The 27,519-nt window shown below is 54.8% G+C and overlaps 1 protein-coding gene across 2 annotated transcripts; it reads left to right on the plus strand.

The window, feature by feature from the left end:
• The first annotated feature begins 1,554 nt into the window (after positions 1-1,554).
• Positions 1,555-25,524, plus strand: LDLRAP1 (low density lipoprotein receptor adaptor protein 1). Of its 2 annotated transcripts, none has more exons than XM_060089180.1 (9): positions 1,555-1,748; positions 10,198-10,340; positions 11,160-11,272; positions 13,616-13,730; positions 19,041-19,113; positions 19,498-19,584; positions 20,122-20,252; positions 21,921-21,955; positions 23,507-25,524. In XM_060089180.1, the coding sequence occupies exons 1-9, from the start codon at positions 1,661-1,663 to the stop codon at positions 23,649-23,651; spliced, it is 930 nt and encodes a 309-aa protein (XP_059945163.1). In that variant the 5' UTR covers positions 1,555-1,660; the 3' UTR covers positions 23,652-25,524. The 2 variants fall into 2 exon arrangements, with proteins under 2 accessions (XP_059945163.1, XP_059945164.1); XM_060089181.1 differs by having other exon boundaries at positions 21,924-21,955.
• The last annotated feature ends 1,995 nt before the right edge of the window (positions 25,525-27,519 follow it).

Raw genomic sequence — 27,519 nt, forward strand, 5'->3', positions numbered from 1 at the left:
ATTTGGGATTCAGAAATAAATCAGAAAAACTTATTGCCCTTGAAGGACACAAAGTCTGGTGGAAGCAAATAGAGTAGAAATGGGCACCTGCAATACTGCTGAAAGCTCAGGCCTGTGGCATCCCACAAGGAGAAGCCTGACGGATGGTAGTCGGGAAAGCTTCCTGGAGGAGGCAAGTTTATAGGTGAGTTCTTCTTAAGGAGAAGACTCAGACTTTCCAGCTCATGTTATTTATTACAGACAGCCCTGTGGAATAGGTGTTGTTGCCCCTTATACAAATGAGGCTCAGAAAGGTGAATTCACAACCACCAAAAGGAGGAAAGCTGAGTTCAGACTCCTGGCATTCTACTCTAGCCTAAGGCACTGGGTTTGAGTTCCATCCTGGACTCTGACTTGCAGAGACCTGCAGTGAGTGCTTCTCTCCCAGGCCTTGGGCTCTTATCTGTAAAGTGGGTCTACTGATGGCTGCAGTGTTGCTGAAGCAAAGGACAGAATGGCCGAAAAAGCGCTTAGCTTATAGAGGAATGTCAGCCTCCCTGTCCCGCTGGTGACAGCACAGTCCTGTTTTTCCCCCAACATGGGAACAGGACTCCTGCCTTCTGAGCCAGAAGCAATCCCAGAGCTGGAAGGTCACCTTACTGATGCAACATGCCCACCCCCCAGCAGCCAGGCTGTGGCCTGGATATATGTGCTCTCCTTTTGACTCCCTTTGGTAAAGCCTGACAGGAAGGTACAGGATTCTAGAGAGAATTCTAAATCCTGGACTTAGAACATCCGTGCTTGAGGAATTCTAGAATCCAGACTCCTCTTGAAGTGCCTCCTATCAAGCAGGGCAGGCTCTGGGTCAAGGTCTGGTAGATTGGAAGGATCACTAGAGACAGGATCTCATCTCACTTTACAGATAAAGATTAAGACCCAGAGAGGGGAAGGATTTGCCTGAGGTCAGTCACACTGAAAGTCAGTGCTAGAGCTAAGACTCCTTTCCCCACCCCTCAGAGCATAACACCAAGGCCACACCACCTCTGAGGCTACTTGGGGAGTAGGGTGGGCAGGGGGCAGCCCAGAGTGCCCAGGTGGTGCCAGGGAGCAGGCTGAGTCTGTTGGGCGAGTAAAGTGCCCAACGGGTCTTGCTAAGGCAAACTTTATACTCCGGCCCTGTTCCCAGCAAAGTTCTACCACCGTCAGCTCTCTTTCCAAGCCTCCCACTGCAATGGGCATCACCTTCCTCTTGGACAAGCCCATTCTCTCCCACCCTCAGTCTCCCCATCTGTAAAATGGTCTCCAAGTAACTTTCAGCTGTCTAGAAATCCTAGGCCAGCGCCTCCCGCGGCGGGAGAAGCGGCTCTCGGACCCTCAGCCTCCTACCTGGTGGGAAATAAGGGGTTTGGGGAGATAGAGGGAAAGAGGGGGCGTCGACGGCTTTCGGCTCGCTGCCTCAGGGGTACCCTTTGTCTGGACAGCCTTGGGGAAATAGGGCAGAGACCGGGCGGGGCGGGGCCGGGGGCGGAGCCTGGCCGGCCCTCGCCCCGCCCCGGCGGACGTCGGCGCGGAGCTCGCGCCGGGGAGGGGAGGAGCGCGGAGCCCGTGAGCCGCCTGGCCCCGGCGGAAAGTTTTCCCTGACGGAGTTTTGGCGGCGGCGGCGGCGGCGGCCCGAGCGGCCATGGACGCACTTAAGTCCGCCGGGCGGGCGCTGATCAGGAGCCCCAGCCTCGCCAAGCAGAGCTGGGGGGGCGGCGGCCGGCACCGGAGTGAGTGCGTGCGCGACCACTGGGGCCCGGCGGGGGCCGGGCGGGTGTCGGGGCGCACGGACGCTCCTCCTCAGAGCCCCGCGGCGGGGAGAGGCAGGGCCTGAGTCGCGCCCTGCGGTCCGGAGCGACCTTACCCGGCCCTGCGGGATTCGGGGTCGCCGAGGGTCAAGCTGCGTTCCTACTCCCGTCCCCATTCTGTGCGGCTGGGGAGGAAGGGCAGAAGCTGGGGGAAGAAACCGGAGCTCGGTGTCCCCAGGTGCGGGCTGCAGTCGGAGGGAGGTTGCAGGTCAGAGGAAGAGACTTTCGCGACCCCAGCACGTCCCCTCTTTGGACAGCCAGGGGAGGCAGGAGCTCAGCGTCGGTACCCGGGGGAGGGAGCAGGGGCTTGGGAAGATACCCCCATCCCGCACCCCAGCACTCTGGCCCCGAGGTCAGCGGCCGGCGGGAGCCCCCTTGCCCCCTTCCCCTAGTCCAACCCACGAGGTTACCTTTTGACTCCCGGGCGCCCAGAAGCCGACTCAGTGTGAGCCCGGGTTTGCAGGTACCTACTTGAAGTTGGGGGCGAGGCTTAACCTGGCGTCTCGGGAGGTACCTACCACACACCGGCCCATCTAGACCCCGTTGTCCCCTCCTCTGGCTGGGTCCAGGTGCCACAGCCGGCCTCCTGGCTATTTTTGAAACCTGTTTCTTTCTCGCACCTCTCCGCTTGAACTTCCGATGTCCCTGGGCGCCTGGTCGAATGGCAGACTCTGCCGCCACCTCTCCCAGGGGCGTCTGGGAGCCTGGGAGGAACCTCACCCGGCTCCCCCTCCTCTCCCTGTCTCCAGTTACTCTCAGGGAACCCGTCACCTGGCACCCTCCCCTGAGGCCTGAGAAACCCAGCTCTTTTCACGAGGAGAAACGGAGGGGCTTGTCTGGGGTCACTCAAGCCTTCCTGGTAGATATGGAGCCAAAGCCAGGACTCCTGCACACGGCCCCCCATGCCCCAACCGCCTGGGACCCTGGCCTCTCCAGGCACCAGGAAGCCGCTGTCAGTACAATCACACCCCACCCCCTTCCCTCTTGGCCTTCCAGGGCTCCGCCAGGGGAGCCCTAGTTCGCTAGGCCCAGAAGAGGCCCAGGAGTGCCAGCGTGTCTGGGCCTAGGGAGCCTGCCCTGCCCCGCCTCTTGCCCGGCTCTGTGGTTCCAGCTGTGCCTGCCTCCTAAACCAAGACAAGACAGGCACTGGGAACGTGGGCTGGTGTCTACTGGTGGGGGTGGGGTCAGAGACCATTAGGACTGGACTAGGCCAGGGATGCACCCATCTCCCACATGTATTGACTCCCAAAATAGCTCCTTTAAATATTTGTGGGATTTGATCAGGACTGAGAATGACAGCCTGTTCCAGTGGGGGAACCCTGCAGTTTTCTCTAGGGATAAGGGAGGGGGGCGGAGCTCTGGGCAAGGGAAGGAAACTTAGGAGCCCCCCTTCCCTTGGTATCCCTCACTCAGTATGGGGAAGGGTGAGAGTTAGCTACCTTGGATGGTGGAAAAGAGTGTCTCCTGCCTGCTCTGATGTTGGACAAGTCACTTGTCCTTTCTGAACCTCAGTTTCCTCATCCGCAAAATGGGCATAACAATTCTAACCCGGTAGGGATGTTGAGAAGGTTGTTGACAATAACACTTCCTTCTGGCACCTAACTGGTGGTTTCCTTCTCCCTCATTCCCCTTCCCGCTGCCTGTCATGTGGACCTTCAGCATGATACTTAATGTGGTGGAAAGCGTTTTGGGGGATCAGAGCCTGTCTCCGTCTGTGGAGGAAAGAAGAGGAGAGCCCTCTTCCTATTAGTCAGACCCCAGTAAGCCCAGAGTGCCATCCTGGAGCCTTCTGGACCCAGAATAAGCGAGGGCGAATCCCCACCTGTCCCTGGTTATTAAGTCCGTTTTCTGATCTGTACATTGTTAATAACAGGAGTACCCACCACAGATTTTTTTTGGGGGGTGCAGGTTAACTGAAATCATGTTTTGCCTGGCATAGAGAAAGAGTTCAATAAATGGTAACTACTGCTTTGGGCCCTCTACCTTTTACATAGTGTTTTTGCTTCCATTACTGCATTTGCTCCTCCGAGGTGACAGAGCAGGGATTCTCATCAGATTCATTTCTCAGATAAAGGAGCCTGAGGCTCAGGGAAGTGGAGTCACTGGCCCAGACTTGGCCACAAGTAGAGAGGGAAGCCATGGGGTGTGTCTGGGGTGGAAGTGCTGGGGCAGCCTGGCCTGGGGTGGTGTCCCAGCCAGGCCTTGGACCCAACCCTCAAGAAGGTCTGAGCCCTGTGCTTGAGTTTTGGGGCCAGACTGAAGCCACTGGAGTTAAGGTTAGATTTTTTTTTTATGTTTATTATTATTATTATTATTTTTCTTATTAGTCATCCATTTTATACACACCAGTGTCTACAAGGTTAGATTTGACACCCGCTGGCGGCTGTGACTTGCCCCTCACCCCTCAAGGTCCTAAGCTGGGATTAGCGTGATCATTGTTTTATTTGCAGAGAAACTGGAGCCCAGAGAAGGACTTGCCTGAGGCCCCGGAGCAAAGGCAGCAGCAGACAGCTTTCTTTGCCCTGAACCTCATGGCCCCCTGTCTCCCGGTTAGTGCTGACTTTGAAGGAGGGCTCTCTCCTTCTCCCGCACATGGCTTTTCCCCCACCTCTTTGGGAGCCATAAACATTCTGTCTCAGTCCCTGGCCTGGGTTTTCCTTTCTTCCAGCTGCCTGGAAGGGTGGTTCACCCTGGCCCCTCAGTACCCTTATTTCCAAGAGGAGTCCCTCTGACCCTCGGGCTCCTCCACGGGTTGTCAGAGAACTCCATGAGAATGGGTAAAAAATCTGAGGTGCAGGTTTCAACAGAGCTGGTTCATGGTGGTAGGCGGGGGACAGAAGATCTATTCATCCTTATTTATAATGTTTATAATGGAAAATATAAATAAACCCCAAACCATAATATGTATTGAGCACTGACTGTATGTCGGGCACTGTTAGAGGTGCCGGCGAGGCTGGGGAATGCGTCCATCTGTCTTCGGATAGTGCCAGCCCTCTGGGGGAGGATGTAGACAGCATGACCCGGGTGCAGATGAGTGGGGTGCTTGTGGGTAGTGGTGACGCCAAGAGGAGAAAGATAAAGCGGGTGAGGAAATGATGGGTGGTGTCTTTGTTTGGGTTCTTCTAGAAGCAGATGCTGAGATAGGGATCTGAGTAAAGTCACTTATTTGGGAAGAGATCCCAGGAAATGTTCTTAGGAGAAGCAAGAAGGGAAAGGAGTCCAAAGAGTGGACAACATGAAGCCAGTTTCCATTGTGGGCGGCTGGGACGCCACCTGTGGGGAGCTCTGGAGCAGTTACTCCATTTGAGAGGCAGTTCCTGTCAGTGATGGGAGGGGGCTGCTGGGAACAGGAGCTCTTACTGCCCCAGCCCCCATGGGCAAATGAGTCTCTGGCAGCCAGAGAGTGGCGTGTCAGGTGGCGTGTGTGGAAATGGTTCCCACCGAGGAGATAAAGATGGGGCACTGAGAGTGTCAGTGCAGGGGGTCAAGGAAGGCCTCTCGGAGAAGGTGTGGAACACACATATGAATACAGTACAAGGAGGGAGGAATCTGGGAACAGCATTCCAGCCAGAGGGAACAGCAAGTGCAAGGGACATTTAACTGGAGGCTGGGACGCTGCTTCTCACAGGTCTGGTGGCTGAGGGAGGGGTGTGTGGCTTGAAGGAGTCAGGTCACCCACTGCCCACTGAAAGTGAGCCAGACGCTCCTTTCGGGCAGCCTCCAGGACAGGATACCCATTCTTCTTGGATGATCCCGAGCCTGGCCCTGCTCATGGGAAGGGGCTTGGCGGGCTGCAGGAGAGGGCAACGAGCACAGCTATGGATTCAAGGCCCAGCACTGTGGATTATGAGTCATGGCCAGACACCTCTGAGCATCTTCATCTGTGAAATGGGAGTCCTAATGTATCCTTGACTCTTCTCATAAAGTACTGCAAATGGCTATGTACACATTAAAGCTCTTTGCACTTGACCCTTGGTAGTGACACAACACTCACACTTGATATCTACCAGGTACCGTTCTAAGCCCACTTCATGTGTATACTAATTTCATCCTCACAGCAACCCCATAGGGTGGGTACAGTTGTTGTCCCCATTTTTAAATGAGGGAACCAAGGACCAGGGAGGTAGAGTGACTATGAACCCTACAGCCCGTCTCCAGACCTCATCATTTTAACCTTGACAGCATATTTTTTTCTTACAGTATAAGTAGGTACTTAGGAATGGTAGCTGTTGCTATTATCTTTTTTTTTTTTTTTTTTTTTTTGGCCTTGCCCCACAGCTTGCAGGATCTTATTTCCCCGACCAGGGATTGAACCCGGGCCCCTGCAGTGAAAGCGCCGAGTCCTAAACACTGGACCGCAGGGAATTACCTTTTTAAAATTATTATTTTCTTTTGATAGTCTTAACAGCTTCTCAAATTTGCCTAGCACTTTTCACATGCTGAACCTTTTTCTGATGACGCTCCTGCCGGCCTGAGCCCATTTGTCAGATAAGGAGACTGCCGCCTAGAGAAGCAGCCACACTCCAGGTCACAGCAGAGCTTGGGTCCTCTTTTGAGATGTCACTCTGTGGCTCCTGATGCCATCTCCCCACCAGGCTGGAGGAGGCTGGAGGCCAGGACCCCTGCTGGAGGTTCCCCCCTGGCCCATGGGTTTGGCTGCAGCTCTGATGTTCTAGGCACCAGCCAAGCTGGGTCTCCCAGGGCAGCAGAAGGGGCACAAGGGCACAAGAGCTCTGACTCCTGGGCAGGGGCTCGCTTAATAAGAAAAGAGTACATGTTTGCAGCTACAACTTAGACTGGGCATATGGTCCATCTATCCCCAGCTAATTCTGACTGCAGGTCATCTGTAAAATCATAAAGTTAAAATAGTGCAGTCATTACCCACTACAGGGCCAAAAATAACCAGGACCGGAACAGCGCTGTGGACTCGGGCCTGTATTTGCCTGGGGGCCTCCGGGAGTTCTTCCTGAAACCCTGGGCTCCTCCTGGGAAGGAGCATGTGGCCTCCAGCCTGAGGTGGCTGGATGGTGACCAGGCCAGTGTGGCAGTGAACCCTACCTCTGTCTTTATTGAGTGCTATTTGGTTCTGGTTTCTTCAGGGAGGGAGTGGGGTGTGAGAGACCTTAAACCTCACTGAAGAGATGAATCATGCCCAGAAGTATAGGCGCGGAGGCAGGGTTCCCTGGAGGGGCAGGAGGATCTCTGCTGGGCCTGGGAGGGGCAGGGAGGAGCAGAATGAGACAGAGCAGCAACAGGGAGCAGGGATGCCCCGTCTCCATACGAGCTCCTGGGGGAGGCAGACGTGCACGGCAGTCCTTCAAGAGGAAAACACGCAGCGGGCAGCTGCTTGGTGGTGGTGATATGGCTGTGGGAGGAAGAGAAGGAGATCCATACTGAGGAAGAGGGGCAGAGAAACCCCTGACAGGAGCGACAGGCCCCAGGAGGCAAAACCATGGGTGGGGCCCTGTGCTAAGCACATTACATTTTATTGTCTCATTATTACTGTGTGTTATTATCTCATCAAAGGCTCACCACAGCCCTGTGAGCTGGAGACTTTTGCTTCTCCCACTTTATAGAAGAGACAGCTGAGGCTCAGGGAAAGTAATTAACTTGCTCAGGCTCACTCCGTGGATTCTAGGATTAAGGCCCTTGCTCTTAACCACTAGGCTATACTGCCTCAAACAAGGCCTTCCTGGAGGAGGCTGGGTGCGAGGGGTTTCAATCAAGCAAAGGGAAGGGCATTTCTGGTAGAGGGAGCTCCTTGAGCAAAGGCAGAGAAGTGGGAAAGTACATGTAACGTCATGGGAGGAAGCTGTGTCTGATGGGAACCTCTGCTGTGTGCGTGCCTGCATGTGTGTGCATGTGCTCGCGTGCAGGGATATTGTGGGGGAGACGAGGCTGGGCAACCTATAACTTCGCAACAGTCCTTGTGGGAGTTGCCTGTAGTGCTTTGGGAGCTGGGGTCCCTCTGATTGCTGTGTGACCTTGCAGAAGTCCCATCCTTCTCTGGGCCTCAGTTTTATCATGTGTCAAGTGAGGAGGTTGGGCAGAGGGTCTCTGAGGCTGATGAGTGGCAGCCAGTCTACCAGGGCTCTCTTCCAGGAGGCCAGAGAAGAGGGGAAGGGTCAGGCCAGGGAAGGAGGATTGCAGAAAAATGCCGAGCATTTCAGAGGTCAGGGGGGACTGGGGAATGTTTTGACAGCAAAGAGGTCGTCTGTGACCTTGGCAAGCTTTGGCCCTTTTGGAATGGAGGGAGCGGAAGTGGCTTTGGAGAGGGGCCAGGAAAGGGCTGAGCTGGTGGAAATGGGAGAGAGAAGACATGAAAATGGGGAGAGGAAGGATGTTTGCTGTGGGGCAGGGATGGGTAATGAGATGAACAAGGCCACCCCTGATGGATTGGTAATGCCAGCCAGGAGCCTTTTATTGAGAAACAGTTCAAAGCCTTTAAATCAGAGAGAATAGGGCTGCAGTTGATTAGCAATGTCTGCCAAGGACACAGGCGACAGGCATTGGCAGCACATAGTCTGCCATCCTTGCTTAGATGAATATCGGGTTGAAAGTGGTGGTCTAGGCATCTCCCTACAGAGAGGAAGCCTCAGGAATTAAGAATTATGGGGGGAAATACCTCTGGCTCTAGGAACTTCTCCATGACCTTTTGCTAAACTGAGGGTAGTCTGCCTCATGGCAAGATAGCGTTTGCCTAATGGTTAGGAACTTGGGCTTTAAGTGTCAAATAGACAACTAATTTGGCAAATTACTTGTCCTTTGAGCCTCAGTTTCCTCCTCTGTGAAATGGGAATGAAAGAATGCCAGCTTGCAAGGTAGCTGTGAGTGTTAGACGTAATGGTAAGAGCTGCTGCTTTGTTGTTACTGTAGCTCTGTTTTGCCCTGATGGTGGCAATATGCTTGGTTTCTTTGAGAGCAAGGCCCATGTCTGAGTTGCTCCAGGGTTCCTGTCACCAAACCCAGGACTGGGACACCTCGGGGACTTCCTGATTTTCTTTGAAGGATCAAATGAAATAGACTCATGGTTGATGGGACAGAGGATGGGGTCACTTTGGGGTCTTCTCAGGGGGGGCTGGCTTCATGTGGGGTGGAGGCCTAAGGGCAGAGGCTGGAGGGCAGTGGTCCAGGGTCCAGAGCTGAGGATGGGGTTGGAGGCATTGCAGGCCTGAAAGCCTTGGGGTTGTCTGGGTTCCTTCACTCAGGAATGCCAGCTTCATGCCAGGCTCTGGATGACAGGTTAACAAATTCCTGCTCACCTGGGTCTCAGTTTAGGGGACGAGGTACTCCTGTGAATTCTTGTATGACCCCTCCCACAGTGAAGACCACACTTCCCCTCCTGTCCCTCTGCCTGCTCAGGGCCCTCTCTCACGTGGGTGGGGTGAAATGGAGGCCTCTTTCCAACTCTCCCTCCTGGTCTGTTTCACCACCCAGTGAGCCAGGCTCATCCCCTCATTTCCCAACCTTCCTGACCTCTGTCGTGATCAGAACTTTCAGAGGATCCTTCCCATGTGTCTTGCTGTGTGCCCTTGCTGTAGCCCGGGCATTGTTAGTCTCAAAGAGGAGAGGGGCCTTCCCCAAGACCATGCAGGTTGGGGGAAGCAGAGCTGGGATTTGAACCCAGGTCTTCCGGATTCAGTGGCCTTCATATGATGTTTTTTGAGCAGTCACCTCCCCCTTTCCCCACTAAGCCTTACCCCACGCCCACCCTCCATGGGCTGCTGTCTTGTTCCTGGTCCCCCTCCTCCCTACCTTTTGGTCTCTGTGGCTGTGCAGATGGAGGAAAGCAGGCCAGGCTGGGGCCATGGGAACCACCCAGTTTTGAATTCTGACTCCAACCCTTTACTCATTGTATGTGGCCTTTGTCTGACGACTTCACCTCTCTGAGCCTCAGTTTCCTAATCCGTAAAGTGGGAATAATACCCATCTCACCGGATTGCATTGAAGATTCAATAAGAAAATGGCATGGTTTGCCCTCAGCAAGTGTTAACGTTGAAGTTAAGAGTTTGGGCTTTGGACTTGAAAATAAGAGGTTGATTCTTGGCTATTGCACTCGCTGGCTCTGTGGACTTGGTCATGTGATTTCGCCTCCCTGGGCCTCAGTGTCTTTGTCTGTAAATGGGTATGATAAAAGTGTCTGCCTCATAGGTTCTCATGAGGGTCAATGAGAAGATTCTGTGTAACACTTCCTACCATGGTGCCTGGTACGTACTAGAAAATGTTATTCCTTTATTAAAGATAAAAGTAATGATAGATGGGGGGACCCCAGTGTCCCTGCTGGGTCTTCCTAGGAGACGGGGGCTGCAGACGTTGTCGCTGTGGTGGGCCCTGCTCAGCGGGGTCTGAGCGCCTATCCTCCTCTGCGCAGAGCTGCCCGAGAACTGGACAGACACTCGGGAGACACTGCTCGAGGGCATGCTCTTCAGCCTCAAGTACCTGGGCATGACGCTGGTGGAGCAGCCCAAGGGTGAGGAACTGTCGGCCGCCGCCGTCAAGAGGATCGTGGCCACGGTGAGCGCAGTCAGGGTGGGATGTGGGAGCACGAGGAAGGGGTAGCTCCTTCTGGGGCTTGGGGGGACAGCACTCATCGCCTGCACATCACCCTGACTGAATGTGTTGCAGCTGCCCTGCCCCTGCGTCCCCCTGCTTCCAGCTTAGATACTCGAGAGGGCAGCTGTTGGGCTGGCAGGGTCCGGTCAGTGTCCTCCTCTCCAGCTGCTGTGGCCGTGGCCTCTCTAAGCCTCCCCTCCCTCAGCTCAGGCCACCGGCCTAGGGTTGGTAACTTAGTGCCAGGGAGGGATAGTGGGAGGGTTGCTGGTGCCCAGCCACTTGCCCTGTGGCCTGAGGGACTGGATTTCCTCCCCAGCTCTGAGTGAGCATGTGCCCTGTGAGTCCACCTCTCTTGGTGGTCTCGGTCCCCTCTGCTCAGGCCCTGGCAGGTACAGTGGGTGGAGCGTGGAGTCCCCATCCTGCTGGGCTGTGATAGCGCGTTCAGCCCTCAGAGTCTGAGGTCCCTCCTAGCTGTGTGTCCTTGGGCAACTCCCTTAACCCCTCTGAGTCCGTTTTCTCCTGAGGCAAAGCCCTGCTGCCTGTGAAGATGACTCGAGGTCCCGTGCTTGGCAGACAGCAGGTGCTCAGTGAGTGACACTTGTCCCTATTTTTATTAGAAGAAGGTGTGGGCTGAATTGTCTTCCCCATCATGTCTGCCAGTCACCTAAGGTGAGGCCTCCTGTGGGCCTCGCGTCTGGGGCTCAGAGCAGCTGGGTGTAGCCCACGAGGGTGGGTGCCAAGTGAGGCAGGTAGGCTCCTCTGATCCACGTTTGCCCCAAGGCCAAGGCCAGTGGGAAGAAGCTGCAGAAGGTGACTCTCAAGGTGTCGCCACGGGGGATCATCCTGACCGACAACGTCACCAACCAGCTCATTGAGAACGTGTCCATTTACAGGTACGCTCGGCATTGTCCGCATTCAGTCTGCTGCTCGGGACAGTGGATGGAGTGCTTTGTCTGAATCCAGACTCTACCACTTCCTATCTGGGTGACCTTGGGGCCTCAGTTCCCTCATCTGTGTGTGGGGTTGGAAACAGATCCCGCCCGGTGTGCGGTTACGAAGCCCTGGATGCCCAGTGCCTGGCTCACAATGAACATGTGGCTAAATGGCAGTTGCTGCTGCCATTATCACTAGTTGCAGCTGGCCTGGGACACCCCTGCCCCCCACTCCACCCCTCAAGTGTGCTGCTGAGTCAGGCTTGGAACAGAGAGCTGCACAGTCACTGCCTTTTTCGCTGGGAATGCAGCAGCTCAGCTCTGGACATCTGGCTAGGCGTCCAGGGAGGCCTCAGGCAGAGTCTGAGGCCAGAGCGCTGTTCACAGGGCAACAGGCCCGGCCCTTGGAGCCTCAGGCTGTCCTCGCCTCTCTCGTAGCTGGTCAGTTGTAGAATTTCAGAGCTGGAAGAGACAGGCAGCTCAGGTCCATTTTCCAGGTTGGGTAGCTGAGACCCAGAGAGGGAATTGCCCAAGGCCACGTGGTGAGATAGAGGCCGAGCTTCGCCCAGGACACCGAGGCCAGAGTTCTGTCAAGCCTCTCGTCCCTGCAGTCTCTTGCCTTGTCTCCGAGCAGGTGGCTCAGCTGGAGCAAAGCCAGTACTGGGGTTGGGGGTGAGGGGGTGGGGGGATGTGTGTTGAGGACGTGGTTTTAGAGCTTCTAGCTGGTGTCCAAGTACCTGCTCTGCTGAGGCCTGTGCCGGGTGAGGAATCAGACCCAGCCCCTGCCTTCAAGGAGCTTCCAGTCGAGGAGGGGATGGAGCAGAGGACATGGGAGATAGAGTATAAGTGTCTCCCAAGAGGGCAGAGAAGGAGAGGCCTGCCTGGGGAAACTTGGGAGGGCCTCTCACGGGAGGTGGCGCCTTGCTGGGGCTTGAAAAATAGCAGGATCTCGTTGATTGATACCGAAGACCCAGGGCATTGAGGACAGGAGGCTGGATCCCCTGGGCTGGAGAAGAGGCAGCTGGGAACCTGGCACCCCCTCCCTCTGCCCACCTGGCGATTTTAAGTGGTGCTGATCCCTTTGTCAATGCCTGTGATCGAAACTGGGGCCGCATGAGGTGAGGAGTCTGCTGAGCTCCTGTCCCACCTCTGGGCTACCAGCTCCTCTTCTGATTGGGATTCCCAGGACGACTGGAGACAGTGGGAAGGGATCAGACGAGGCGGGAGAGGGTGTTTCAAGAGGAGGGAGCTGCTGTGTCTCCCTCCTAGGCCCCCGCCCTACCCCCAGCTCCTTTTCCCCTGGCCACAGCTCCCAGAGAAGCTGTCAGTAGTCTCAGTCACCCTGGGAGAGATGGGCCTGTAACTCATCTGACCTGTGCGCAGGGGTGTGATCAAAGGGAGGGCAGGTGGGGGACACTCAGGTGAAGGGCATTGTGAGCAGGGTAGTGTCCTGCCCCCTTTTCCAGCTGGTTAGCATAAACTCTTAAAGAGGCAGCATGGCAGTGGTTACGGCCTCCGGAAACTAGTAGCCTGGTGGTCTGAGACTCTTAGCCTTAGTTTTCTCACCTGAAAAGTGGGGATAGTACTAGAACCCATCTCAGAGGGCAGTTCTGAAAATTCAGTGAGGTGATGTCTAGAACGTTGCCTGGTGTACAGTAAGGTGTACTACTATTTGAGGATGTGGCTCAGTAGAGGGGGGATGTGCCCTTCCTCCAGTCTTTTTTTTTTTTTTTAATTTATTTATTTTTGGCTGTGTTGGGCCTTCATTGCTGCACGTGGGCTTTCTCTCGTTGCAGTGAGTGGGGGCTACTCTTCGTTGTGGTGCGCGGGCTTCCCATTGCGGTGGCTTCTCTTGTTGCGGAGCACAGGCTTCCCATTGCGGTGGCTTCTCTTGTTGCGAAGCACAGGCTCTAGGCACGCGGGCTCAGTAGTTGTGGCTCGTGGGCTCTAGAGCGCAGGCTCAGTTGTTTTGGCGCACGGGCTTCGTTGCTCCGTGGCATGTGGGATCTTCCCGGACCAGGGCTCGAACCTGTGTCCCCTGCATTGGCAGGCAGATTCTTAACCACTGTGCCACCAGGGAAGCCCTTCCTCCCATCTTTACCACCACTCCTTCTTGCCTAGCCTGGGTTTCCCCACTCTCCCGCACCCCATGGATGGCCCAGGATGCTAGGCCCAGAGTCCCACCCTGGTGGAGTGGGATGGCAGGCTTTCTGGAACTCAGGGGAGATGCTCTAAGGGGCTTTCGGGATGCGGTCAGGCCCCTGTGCCGGAGCCTGGTGGTGACACTTGCCACTTGCCTTTCAGAATCTCCTACTGCACAGCAGACAAGATGCATGACAAGGTGTTTGCGTACATCGCACAGAGCCAGCACAACGAGAATCTTGAGTGCCACGCTTTCCTCTGCACCAAGCGGAAGATGGTCAGTGGGGAGAGGCTGGGCTTGGGCAGGCTCTAGCCTCGCCTTGGCAGCCCTGCCTTGGGGGCCCTGACTGGGGGGAAGGCAGGACCCAAAGGTGACATCAGTTAAAGAAAGTCTGAAGTCCCTGGGAACCTCAGGTGGGTGCTGAGAGCTGAGGGCACTGTGTAGGGCTACAGTCAGGTGGGCCACCTGTCAGGATGGGCTGCCCTCGGCTGGCCTGTGGGCCGCGACAAGCCCTCATTCCCAGTGAGTGCCCTGAGCCGCTTCCTCTCTATAATGTGATTTGATGCATTTGCGATCTGGGGCGGGGCGGTCTCCTGTCACTATAAGGTGCAGGGCCTTATAGGGATTAGTCTATAGAGACTGGTGATCAGAGGTGCGCAGTGTGAAAGGCAAAGGTGAAGGCCCTCAGAGAACCTGGCTTGTTGTGGCCAGAGAAGGGAGGGAAATGGCCATATCTTGGTACCTACTCTGTGCCTGTTTCAGTGGTAATCTTTAAGGTACCGTCTCATTTACTTCTTGGAACAACTCTGCAAGGTGAGCGCTGTAACTGCGTTCATTGTTTTTATTTTTATTTTTAATGAGGAAACAGCCACACAGAGGTCAGCTCTCTTGCTGAAGATGATGTAGCTAGCTGTCATCTAGCAGAGGGTGCCGTTAGCTAGCAGAGGGTCTAAACCCACGTTTCTTCTCTCCCTGCATGGCTGTGAGGAGCCAGGAGTCCCTCACCCCATTTCCAGGCCGCCCTGACACATCTAGCTGGGACGAGCTGGACCTCAGTGGTCTCTGGGCTTTTGTCTTGAACTTCGTGGCAAGCAGCTGGAGGGAGTCAGCCTTTGGCATTGAAGTTTTTGTTTCTGAGGCCCCCGAGGTCTGAGCATCCGCCCTGTAAGGAGGTTCCCGACATTTATTTAGTATTGGCCTCTGTTAACCTCTGTGTACGAAGCCCAGAGCCCCAGTTCCTGTGCCCTATGGTCCTTGTAGCCAAGGAGACAGGATCTCTTCCCCTCCCCATGTCATCAAGGACATATCCAGGACATCACAGTCTTAAAGTGACCCCCGCCCCACCCAGGCTTTCTGCTACACCTCAGGGCCCTGTTCTCCAACTTCAGAGCCAGTAGTGGAGCATCTTCCAGTCTCCCTCTCTGCTCTGTCATCACATTGCTATTTCTGGCTCTCACCCTCCTGCCTCCCTCTCATAAGGCCCTTTGTGATTGGGCCCGCTGGGTAATCCAGGATAATCCCCCATCTCAAAGTCCTTAACTTAATCACATCTGCAAAGTTCCTTTTGACATGTATGGTAACCTTCACAGGTTCTAGGGATCAGAATGTGGACATCTCACCGGGGGTGGGCTGGGGTGGAGGGAATACCATGCAGCCTACCACAGGCCTTGTGGAAGGAACACTGTAGGAGGAGACAGACCAGGGGCCTGATCCTGTGTGATAAGACCCTGACCTTCTTTGGGCTGCATGCCATCAACAGAATGAGGAGGTCACCTCAGTGACCTCCAGGATTGTTCTGAAAGGTCTCAGTTTCTTTTGTGCACCTTGTTTCTTTCCTGTAGACTCGGTGTCGCCAGCCACTCACCCGGGGCCTCACGATGCCCTAGGTCCCTGAGCTGCGGTGGCTTCTCCCGTGACAGCCTTGTTCCCACAGAACAAGCTCATTATGTCCCCATTGTTTGTCTCTTCCTCCCCACTGACCAGAGAAGGCACTGGTCAGGGGCAGCTGGCCCTCAGCCACTGCTGCAGTGCAGGGGCTCCCAACATGTAGAGGCTTCCTCTGGGATGGGGAGGTCGGGGGTAAAAGAAAGTGGATGCTGGCCCAGCGGCTAAGGGAGCCTGGCCTTGGGCCAGAGGACTTTAGACAGGCTTGAACAAAACCAGTCTGCCCCAGGCCAAGAGGTCAGGTCCTGGGGAAAACAGCCAGCCACTGCTTGGTGCTGACAGCAGAGCCATCGGGCAGAGGGACGGGCTCCTGCTGGACACCCAGGGCCCAGACTCTTCGCTTTTCTTGGCCCATTCTCATCTGCATCAGGAGCGGCTGGATATTGGCTTGTCCATCTGCAGCCTTTCCCGCCTGGCCTCCCCATTTCAAGGAGCCCTGGGGAGGCCCCTTGGAGAGACAGCCCAGCCCAGGGCAGTGTCAGTAGACCACCTGATGCATGTGGTGTCCTTGTGGCTCCCAAGGCCTCAGCTGAGCCCAAGCTGCCAGTGTGTTACGGCCTCGTGGTCTGGCCACGTTGGAGACCCTGAGACTCTCAGGGCAGAGCGCACGTTTCTGAGGAGGAGGCAGGAGGTGAAGTGGGTGCCTCAGTCCGCATCCTGCCTGCTGGCAGGTCTCTCCACATGCTTGCTGCTGCCTGTCCCAGGCTGAGCTCTGCGTCGGGCACTGGGGACCCAGGGTGGCCGTGAAGATGCGAACGAGGCAATGGGAGAGAAGAGCTGGGATTCAGTAACGGGCATACAGGGAGCTTGGTTCTCAGGCAGAGGTTATTAAGTCACTCTGGAGGTGGCACATGAAGAGTTCTCAGAGAAGGAGACATTTTGAGGTGGGCTTTGAAGGATGAGTAGTAAGTAGGAGTTTGCCAGGCCAAGAAAAGTGGGGCAGGATGGTGAGAGGGTGGGTGCACTCCAGCACAGGAATCAGCACATGCAAAGACACAGAGGTGCAAAATGAAGTGGTATGATTGGGGATTGGGGATTCACATGTCACCAGAGCCTGGGTGGATGGCTAAGTAGAGTCAGCCTCAGGGGAGCCTTGAATTTGGACGCTGACGTAGCCCTCAGTCATTTTGGCCAAGGGCCCAGAGTCTCCACATCCTCACCCTTCCTTGCTGGGCTGCCTGAATGAGCAAGAAGCCTAGGACCCACCCAAATTGAGGGGCAAATGGGTCCCTTTCTGGGTCACCCACCAGTTCAGCTCAGCTTAGGCAGCCCAACCACCTGGCCTCTCTTTCCCTGTGGCTTCTATTGGGCATGGCCAGGATAAGGTTCTGTACAAAGAAATGTTTCCATCTGCCCACCTGGGAGGCCTCAGCCAGCACTTCAGCCTCTGGGCTCTGAAATGAAGGTGCCATTGCTGGCATCGGTGGGGAGCCCAGGGTTGCAGTACAGGTGGACTCCCTAATTCTACCTGGGGTCGGGTGCGGCAGGGCTGTTCTCCCTCCCAGGCCACTGGCATTCCTCAGGTCATCCTTTTGTGCAGTGATTTATGCTTCTGGGCAGCAGGGCTGTACAGGGCACCTGGCCCGACTTGGTTTGAGAACCTGGTTGGGGTCCTGGATTCCAGGGTCCTGGCCCAAGTCTGCAGCCCTAAGCTAGACCTGGTCCCCGTGAGAAGCTAACAGTCTGGTTACCCAGAACAAGACAGGGACGTCAAAAACTGGGCAAGGCAGTACCTGGTCAGGGTAATAAGACAGATCCACAGCCAGAGGCACTCAGGAGGGGCAGGCTCCTGGCCTGCGGAGTCAAGGAGGGCTTTTCAGTGGGCAGGCCTGAGCAGACCTTCCATCGCTAGTGCCCAGATTCCTGCAGTCGCCCAGGAAAACGGGGCCCACCCCCTCCCAGTCTCTGCCCAGCCTGGGCTTTCAGCCACCTGCATGCATCTGCATCTTGAGTTATATTTGGTTTAACTTGCAGCTCGGGACTTCAGGGTGAAAGGGCGGGGTGTATGCAAATGAACAAGCAGATTTATGCAAAAACAGTGTCAGGCTTGTGTCCTCAGATTTCCTGGAGGCAAAAATAATGGCGTTCCCATCTCCCTGCCACACTGGGTGACCAGCCCTTGCTTGGGTGTATAGTGATCTGACTCTGGCTGGTAATTAGCCCATATTTTTATTTCATGGGCAATTCTCAATGGTAACTGGGTCTATTAAACATGATCCAGACGTGACAGCTTAAATTGTAAACAGCTGTGAAGAGTTTCATACTTAATTACCATATTTAAGTTTTGCCATAAAGCGCCAGTACTTCCATCAAAAATGTAAATGACAGAGACATTCAAATGAGATTTTATACTTCGTGAAATTTAATTGGCATGGATCAGTCAGCTTGTTTAGGGATTTTAAATTTAAAAAAATTTTAAAGGCAGTAGCCACAGATTCATTTCTCAATTAAATTGAGTTGTCTGGCGGAGGCGAAGGGAGTGGGGCCGAGGCTGGTTAGGCCTGAACTTGTTGTACACTTGAAAGAGTCTGCGCTTTCTTCCCCAGGCCGAGCTTGCAGAGGAGGCTACATGTCGCTTCTGGCTACAGTTGTGAGCTCTGGGACTTCCACTCCCGGAAGCTGAGCTGAGTAACCCTGAACTGGAATCAGAGAGGAAAGGGCTGAGTTGAAGGTGGGCTAAGGGTAGGTCCTGGCTGGAGTGTAAGGCCTCAGGAGACCTGCCCCCGGGCAAATGCAATTCAGCCACCGTCCTAGACACCCCTGGAGGGCTCTGGGAATCAGGGGTGTTCATAGTCGATGCTTGCCTTCAGGGAGCACCCAGGTGGGGTGACACAGGCATGTGAGCTGGTGACACTTTCATATGCGTGACACCAGAGAGAGGTAGGCAGGGCTGTGGGAGCCCAGTGCCTGTGACGCGACGTGACGTGACGTGAGAGAGATGGTGACATTTGAGTTGGGTTTGAAGGAGTAGACGGGAGTCCCCCAGGGGTTGAGGGACAAGGTGTGGCCCTTCTTTACAGGTGGGTTATGGCACTGGATGGTTTTAGTCTTCTGCCCTGGGCCCTCATTGACATATTGCTCCTGCCAGGAAATGTAGAAGCCTCCTGCTACCTTTCTGGCATTCAGTTATACGCCCCTCTGACCCAGCATAGTAGTAACCAGAGTCTAACCTTTGCCTCTCCAGCTGTGGCTCGTTCAGGCAGTGGCGGGGCCCTTTCCAACTCTGGCTTTTCTGTTCTCTCATTTTAAGGACTAAGTTACTGTGTGCAGTCCTCAGGTAATTAGGGAGGACTTCTCAGAGGAAATAAGCCTCACAGTTAATTGCATTTAGGGGAACTCAAAGGTGAAGGAAAAAAGTAGAGGTGAATAACCATTGCCAAGGTGAGGATTGGAGTACCTGTGGGAATCTTGGCTGGGCTCCAGGTAGTGAAGATGGGGCCCAGCTGCCTGAGGAAGGTGTGGCCTCATTGCATCGGCTTTGGCGATGTGGGAGGGGCCAGGACTCTGCCTCCGCCCATCAGGCATTCCAGAGCCTGGGACAGCCAGGGTGGGCCTGGCCTGGAGTCCCTGGGCCTCCAGTTGAGACTTGCTTTTACCTGCTTAACACTGTATCCCTCCCCCGACCCCACTTCTGTTTTTCAGGCCCAGGCTGTCACCCTCACAGTAGCCCAGGCCTTCAAAGTCGCCTTTGAGTTTTGGCAGGTATCCAAGGAGGGTGAGTCTTGTTTGTGGACACAGTGGGTGGGGTGTACAGGGGCATTGAAGAAGACCAGCAGAGCAGTAGGGGCGGGGAGGATGGTAAAGGCTCTGGAGTCAGGCCTGGACTGATCGTCAACTTCATCGCCTATCTGGTTTGTGGCTTTGCACAGGCCCCTTCACCTCCGAGTCTCAGTTTCCCCATCTGAAGAATTGGGAGCAGTTGTCTCCCTCCCCCAGGGTCCTTGTGAGGCTTAAATGAAACATGCAAAGTTTCTTTTCTCGGTTCTGGAGACCTCACACCTGCCCCCTGAGATTGGCCACAACCTACCCCTGCCCAGTGATGGCTAGGGATGGAGTGCTGGGGTCGGGGGCTCCAACGCGCTGTGCCTTGGTCCCACAGAGAAAGAGAAGAGGGAGAAAACCAGCCAAGACGGAGGGGACATCCTGGGTGGGGGCCGCCGAGACAGCACCCCTTCGCTGAAGAGCCGTGAGTCTCGGGCGGGGGGTGGCGCTGCATGGCATGGGGCCCTTCATCCAGAGGGCCCCCCTCCCTGCTGGGCTGGGGTAAAGTCCTGGGTTTTTATCTTTGTTTTGTCGTTAAATAAATGATGCTTGTTTATTATAGAGAAATTAGCAAATGCAGGTAAAGGGGGAAAATGACTTGTTTTGGTGCATGTTCCTCCAGATATGTCCCTATACAGGTATATAAATCTGTGTATACATCTCTCCCTATACACTTGACATCTTGTTGTGTGATCTCTTTAAAAACTTAATACCTGTTGTGAATATGGGTTTCAGCCTAAACCATGAGTGGGAGAGAGCTTCCCACCCTGTGGGCAGCTGTCCAGCTGCTTCGGGAGGTGCAAGGGTGGGGCTCTGGGTGGTCTGGGTGATAGGCCTGGAAAGGCCATGTCCAAGGAGGGAGTCAGGACCAGGGTAGCCCAGGAGGCTCCAGGCTGGGGCCAAGAGATGGGGCTGGGAGGCAGGAACCTCCTCTCCTCCTGACGCACCTGACCCCTCATAGTGGTCGCCACTGGGAACCTGCTGGACTTGGAAGAGACAGCCAAGGCCCCGCTGTCCACGGTCAGCGCCAACACCACTAACGTGGACGAGGCACTGCGACCTCAAGCCTTAAACAGCAGCAGCGTTGTCTGGGTGAGTGGTCGTGTGGCCTGGGGACCCCCCAGGATCCAGTGAGCCTTGGCCTGATCCCTGGATGAGGCCTAAGGCAGCTCCAGGGTGCAGACCCTGTCGCCCGTGACTTGCAGGCCTCTAGGAGGGCCTGACCCAGCCCAGCAGCCAGACCCAGGGTAGGGGATGAACAATGTCCCCTTTGAACCTAGGGCTGCGTCCCCAACAGGCTTGGCTCCCGGCACAGCTGTCTCCTCACAATGCCTGGCCTCTTGGCCTGAGCATCCGTGGCTCTGCCCACTGCAGGACCAACCAAAGGCCCCCTTGTTCTCGGCATGGGCACTTCGCTCCTGAGGCCTCTCCCCCTCGGCCCCCTGAACGAGGAGCCTGAGACTCAGGCAGGCAGCCTGGCCCGCAACGCCCTCTGTGACCCGGGCCAGGCACCCTGACCTCTCTCCGTCTCAGCCTTTTCACTTCCTCAGTGACGATGATGGCCTCTGCCTGCAGAATCTCCCAGAGGAACATAATTTTTTTATTTAAAAAATTAGAAATGTTTTTCATTTGGAAATAATTTTAGACTGATAAAAAAATTACAGAAATGGTACAAAGAATTCCTGTTCCTCTTCACACAGATTCCTCAATTGTTAACATCTTACATAACCACGTTACAAAGATCAAAATTGTTAACATTTATGCAACACTTATATAATCTACAGACCTGATTCACATTTCTCCACCTGTCCCTCCAATGTCCTTTTTCTAGTCCGGGATCTATTGCAGAATGACATGTTACTTTACTTGTCATGTCTCTTTTTTTTTTTTTTTTACGTTTTTGCAAAATCTTTTTTTTTTTTTCTATATTGGAGTATAATTGCTTTACACTGTTGTGTTAGTTTCTGCTGTACAACAAAGTGAATCAGCCACATGTATACATATATCCCCATATCCCCTCTTGAGCCTCCCTCCCACCCTCCCTATCCCACCCCTCTAGGTTGTCACAAAGCATCAAGCTGATCTCCCTGTGCTACGCACGTCTCTTTAATTTTAAAAATCTGGAACACTGATGGACTTGAAAACCTATCAAATCCCATTGCCTGTTGGGGGCCACCCGGTGTCCCCCAAGCAGGCACTGTGAGCCCGTTCTCCAGCCTTGCCACCTGCCCGTCCTCCCGGAGGCTGTGGAGGGAGCCTTGCCCATTGTTTTCCCACCTAGGCTGTGGCATTCCTGCCATCAGCTATCCCTTGTGAGCTTGGAATTTGGGCTCAGCTTCTGAAAGTGGGTGAAAGCAAGAAAACCTTCTTCCCATCCTCCCTCTTGGAATTTGAAAGCTGTAGAGATCGACCGGTCCAACCCCTTAATTTTGTGGAAGGAAAAGCTGAGTCTCAAAGAGAAGCAGTGACTTGCCTAAGGTGTTGCTGAGTCATGGCAGAGCTGGGAATTGAACCCCCAGGTCTTTAGGCACCTAGGTGCCCTTTCTCCTGTCCCACATCCCAGGTTTGGGTCCCTGTGCTGAGATGCTGGTGGCAGTAGCCAGGTGGAAGGCCTGCCTGTGCCTGTTCCTCTAGGCGCCCACCAGACTCCTACGCTTGTGTGCCACATCCCTATAGCTTACCCAGGGCTGGGACAAGCCCCGGCTGTGAGCACGGGCTCCCCCTCTGAGGGTTCTTATCTCCTGCTTTGTTTTCCCCAAGGAGCTGGATGATGGCCTGGATGAAGCATTTTCAAGGTAACATTAGGTGGACTCCTGGTGCTGGGGGAGGAGGCCTGGCACTTGGGGGTTGGTCTCCAGGGCCCTTTGCCATGTCTGAGAATGTGAACTCTGACCTTCCCCAGAGCAAAAATCTCAACTCAGATACCTCCAGGAGTGGGGAGCTCACTATCTGGCTAGGTCTGCCAGAAAGTTCTTGCTGTTGAATCAAAAGCTATTCCTTGTGACCGCTCTACCACAGGTTGAGCTGAACTGAACACACTACAGCTCAGGTTGGCTTCCTCTTCCTACACCTGGTGTAGCCTTCAAAAATGGGCTTTTTTGCAGGCTTTGTTCCTTTCAGAGGTTTTGCATTTATGGAAAGGGGCAGGGAGAAGGCAGTGTTTAATTAAGCCCGTGGAGCATTACGTAGAGGAGGGATGTGTGGCCCATTAGGAGATATTTGGTCTAACCAGAGGCTGGTGGCACTTCCCCTTTTCCCAGGGGCCATCTCTGTCCATGGCTGCCTTCAGCTGGGGGACACGCTACCAAGAAGGCTGGCTGAGGAGAGGCCCGGGCAGCTCAGGCTTCCGAGCACTGGGCCCTGGTCAGCCAGGCCTTCCTTTCTCCCTTGGGACCCTCAGCAGCCCCCTACAGCCCTCCCCCGCTTCCCCATCCCCTTCCTGCCAGAGCCAGTGGAAACCTCTCGACGCAGCCCAGGTCGCGGGAGCGGCGTGGGTGGCCCCTTCATGATTCTTTTTACCATCTTCCCAGCTTCTCTGGCTGACTACAACCCCCTGGTTTGAAGGAAATCTTTCATTCACTTTTTCCAGATTACTAAAGTGTCTTGTGCCCGTAATGAACAACTTGGAAAATCAGCAAAGCGTTAAACAGGAAATAACACCATCCCATAATCCCACAGCCCTGACTTTGGGGCTTAATTCACGCTAATCCTATACATATACATTTTTTTGCATTGATCAGCTCGTCATATTTGCATTTGGGGATCCTGATTTTCACTTACTGCTGGTGTATCAGGAGCATTTCTCCAGGCTGTTAAAAACTCCTTGTAAACACCTCATTCACTGACTGCCTCGTGTTCTTTTAAGGACATGGGCCGTAATTTATTTAAGTCTCCCTATCCTTGGTGCGTTCCGCTGTGCCCCTTTCTGAGTTTACTTTGTGAGCAGCACTGTGTTGAACACAGTTAGGGCCGGTGGTCTTCCATGGTTGACCCAGGCGCTCTCCCACGCATGCCCCTCTCTGCGCCGGCAGCGCTGCCCTTTCTCCTCTTTCCTGGCATTTCCTGATGGAGCTGTGGACGGTGTGGGTGCCCCAGCCTCTCCGTGGTGGGAACGCCACTGCCTGCCCCACAGTTTTCTGAGCCCCTTGACCCTCAAGGGTAGGCTCTCTGGTGAGAGGCTCCACCTCTCCTGACATCCGGGTCTTGCTTCCTCGGCCATGTGTCCTGCCGTTTTCCCACCCACGTCCTCTCACTTCTGACCCTGGTGCTGGCCGGGCTGGACCGGCTCCTCGGGGCCCCACCAGCCCCTTGCCTGGGCCCCCGGCTCACACAGCTCTGCCTTCCAGGCTTGCCCAATCTCGGACGAACCCTCAGGTCCTGGACACTGGACTGACAGCGCAGGACATTCATTACGCCCAGTGCCTCTCGCCTGTCGACTGGGACAAGGCTGACAGCAGTGGCGCCGAGCCGGACGACCTCTTCACCTTCTGAGGCCTGGGGCTGGCAGGACATGTGACAAACCAAAGCCACCCACGTCGGGGGCGGGGGCCAGCTCCAGGACCCCCAGCCACTGTCCTTCAGTCGGCAGCGCCGTCTGCAGATCAGAGCTGCAGCCAGTCAAGCAGAGGGAAGGAGAGATTCTTTTTTAACCCCGTTCTTTCTCTAAGAACTGAAAGATGCCTTGAATATTTATTCAGTGACTCCTGGTTCAACTCAGAAGCGGGTTTGGGTTTTGCATCGGGCACGAGCGCAGTGTTACAACCAGCTTTCCGCGCTCTCCTGAGCGAGCTCTGCTCCACCGTGGGTGTCAGGATGGTGGCCAAAGCGTTTCTTGTCCCTTCTCTCAAGGGCCCAGATTTCCCCGGAGGCGCCTTCGCTCCTTACTGAAAGTAGTCGGATCGTTCATTTCTGTCATCCTCTGAGCACAGGAGGGCAACACGGCCGCGGGAGAAGACTGTGACATCCAGCCCGCCTTCCGTGGGGGGCCCAGCGGGCCGGGGCTTGGGTTCCTGGCCCTGGGGGCTCTCAGAGGCAGAGGGGCAGCCCCTGACCAAAGACAACACGTGGCAGGCACTTTAAAGCACACACAGCAGGTGTGGCCCCCAGCTCCTCGATGGTGCTTCGTCGCGTAGAGCTTTCTTTCTGCCCTTCTTCCGAGAGACGAGGCCCAAAGTCCCCGTCAGTGCTTGGAACCGGTGTAACTGGCTGCCCTGGACTCCCAGAGTCTGCCTGCGACCGTGGGGTCATCTGTGTGACCGCCTCCTGCAGAGCTCCCATCCTGCCCTTCCCCCTCCCGCTGCTGTTTGGTCTGAGCCCCACCTCCCCATACTCCCTGAGATCGTGCGTGAAACCTAACACCTAGATTTGTTTGCGGATGTTTGGTTGCCAGTTCCTAGATGAGGAAACTGAGACCACACGCGTGGACGGGGTAGAGTCAAGAGTAGAACCCAGATCTGGTGCCAAAGCTGCCTTCTCACCCACACCTCTCACAACTCACACCTCCTTTTTTCTAGCTCTGTTGTCCTCCCAGGAACCAAAAAGCCCCAGCTATTTTCTGACCAAAATGTGTTTCATAACAAACCATCTGGTGCCTTTACTCACATAACTGGCATGAGCCTGTGTGCCCTGCTAGCTGTCTCGCTGTTGATTTCCGTGGAAATGGAAGTGTTTGAAGTCTGCTAATTCAGAGGGTGAAACAGAACCAAACTTCATAAGCATCACGCTGTTCCTTCCTGATGCTCCGACCCCAGATCGGGGACATACCAGCAGCAGCCTGTCTTCAGAGTCTCCCTTCCTCCCCTTTCACCCCCATGGGGCTCCCAGCAAAGCCGCCAGCACATTCTTCATCTTCAGGTACCTCCCAGGCCTGGCTTTACCGAGCTTAAGTCTCTGGTGATAGTTGGAGCAGGTTTCACCAGCCCAGGAAACACACCGTTTCTTAGAATCTACGTATCTAACTAAGCATCTGAATCAACACACAGAGACGGGAGTGCCTGGGTGAGAGGTGGGGTGGGACTGCCTTTATCAAAATGTGAGGATACCTTCCTTTCCCTGGCCCAGCTCCTGCACCCCCACCGCCCACCCCAGATCTCCTTGGTATCAGCCCCTGTGTTTGTTGTGCGGCAGCAGGGCTTGGGCCTGACACGGGCCGCCCTTGGCACGAGGGTCCGGGAGCCCTGAGAAAGGCTGTGCTGTGTTTGTGGGAGTCTCCACGGGGCCTTCATCTGGTCTCTGGCCAACAGTGGTCAGTGTGCTCCCCTTGTGTCTACAGATAAGTTTTGTTGTGCTTTACTTTGTGTTGCTGTAAAGGAAGTTCTAATGAGGAAAAAAATAAGTAATAAATGTTCTCTTTTTGAAATACAAAGAGCACTTGCATGGAGTGTCGTGGTGGCCACGTAGCAGCGTGGCCTTGGGCAGCCCCTGCCCTGGGTGGTTGGAGCAGCGGTGGCCACAGACCCAGACATGGGGGATAATGGTCTGTGATCCCCTAGATGGAGCCCGAGGGCCCCCTTTCCACCAGGCCGATGGGTTGTGCGATGAGGTCATCTCTGGATAGCTTAGTGAGCTCAGCACTGGAGAGGCCTCTGAAAACCTAGGTCAAGGCCTCCTAACCAAGGTCTGTGACCCCTTGAAATGTACATTATGCGTGTGGCCACACATACATTTTTCTTGGGGTTGGTGTCTCTCATTTCCATCACATTCTCAAATGAGTCCGTGACGTTTATTCATTTGACAGACTTTGTGCTAAACACAAACCAGTCCTGGGATTCAGTGCTGGGGACAGCAGTCCAGACACCCTCCCTGTCCATGTGGACTCAAAACGTGTGGCTTGGGTGTGACTGGGGACTAGGGTGGGGGATGAAGGAAAGTGTGTTTTCGTGACTTGGGAGACCCAAGGTCTAGCTCTGGCTCTGCCACCTGGGGCTGTGACACTGGATCAGTCACTTCTTTCCTTGAGCCTCAGTTTCCCCATCTGGGAAAAGGGTACAACAATCACCACCCTTTCTGCCCCCCTGGGTTTTGTGAGATTTGGGTGACAATTATATTGTTGGTGATGTACTTAGATGGCTCAAAGCTTATCTCAGAGCAAAAGGCAATTTGGACCAAATACATTTAAGGCAGTCAAAGTAAAATTGATAATAATGGGGGCTACTGTTAACTGAGCTCTTCGTCTGTGCCCAGGGCCGTGCCGGGCTCTCAATTCCAGCTCATCGCGGCACTCCTGTCGAGCCCCATGGTACTAGCTCCCTTTCCTGCTGCAGGCACCGAGGCTGCAGGCGCTGCTGCCAGTGCTTGACAGACCACAGCCCAGACTCAGATCTCTGTGGCCCTTGACTCTGCCACGTTCTGATCCCCCGGGAGTCACATCTGCAGTCATGCTGCCTGTGGCCTCCTGTAGAGCCGCACAGAAGGGCCGCTCTCTTCAAGCTCTAGTGGGGGTCTTCTCGGACATTTATCTCTTTGTTCCTTTCAAACAGTGATCATAAAAATATCCGGAACCCAGGGTGGAGACCTCTGATATCAGCCGTTGGGCAGACTGGCTGTGAATTCTGAGTGGATGGTAGATGACTAAGAAATTCTCTCCTTTCTTCTTCTCCCATAATCTGAGAAGACACTCAACAAGTCCGTCTTTCGGTTTAAATTTGGCCAATGCCTTCAGTCTCCGGATGTCTCAAATTATGAATCCTGAGCACTCGCCATCTGCTCTTTCATGCATAACGGATGAAGCTGCAGAGAACAAAGTCGCCTTTCAGATTTGATGTGACCTTCAGCTTCACTGGGTGGATGTTGGGCTCTCCTCTCCCAGGGGGAGAGCCCATCCCAGTTTATCTCTCCAAGGACTTTCTGACAAGCCCGGAGAGCGAATCTGGGCGAATTCTGGGCCCTCGGTGCTTGTCTGGGGTCTGTTCTTCACCTGGCCTTCTTCCCTCTACCGCTCCCTGTGCACGGAGTACAGAGGTGGCCTCTTTGTTATCAGGGAGTGAGCTTTTCCCCAGGGCGTACATGCCAGGCCCTGTGAGTCCTTTACACCTAACATCAGAGACACTAGTCTAACAACCATGCCAGGAGGTGGGTGGTCCTAGTACCATTTTCAAGATGGGACAACTGAGGGTCAAGGAGGATAAGTGAATTGACCAAAATCTCACAGCCAGTAAGGAATGGACCTTGGATTTGAACCCCAGTCTGCCTGACGCCAGAGCTCGTGTATTTCCACGGCACTACCTACCCTGTAGAGTGAAGGGCAAACCCAAGCAGAGCTGCCCATGTCCTGTTCTGGGGAGCCTCTGCCATGGCACAGCATGGGAGCGGCAGGGCCCAGGCCAGGCTAGGTACCTGGGGCAGGGGCCGTCTTCACAGA

Source organism: Mesoplodon densirostris, chromosome 2 (genome assembly GCF_025265405.1).
Source record: "Mesoplodon densirostris isolate mMesDen1 chromosome 2, mMesDen1 primary haplotype, whole genome shotgun sequence".
NCBI lineage: Eukaryota > Metazoa > Chordata > Mammalia > Artiodactyla > Ziphiidae > Mesoplodon > Mesoplodon densirostris.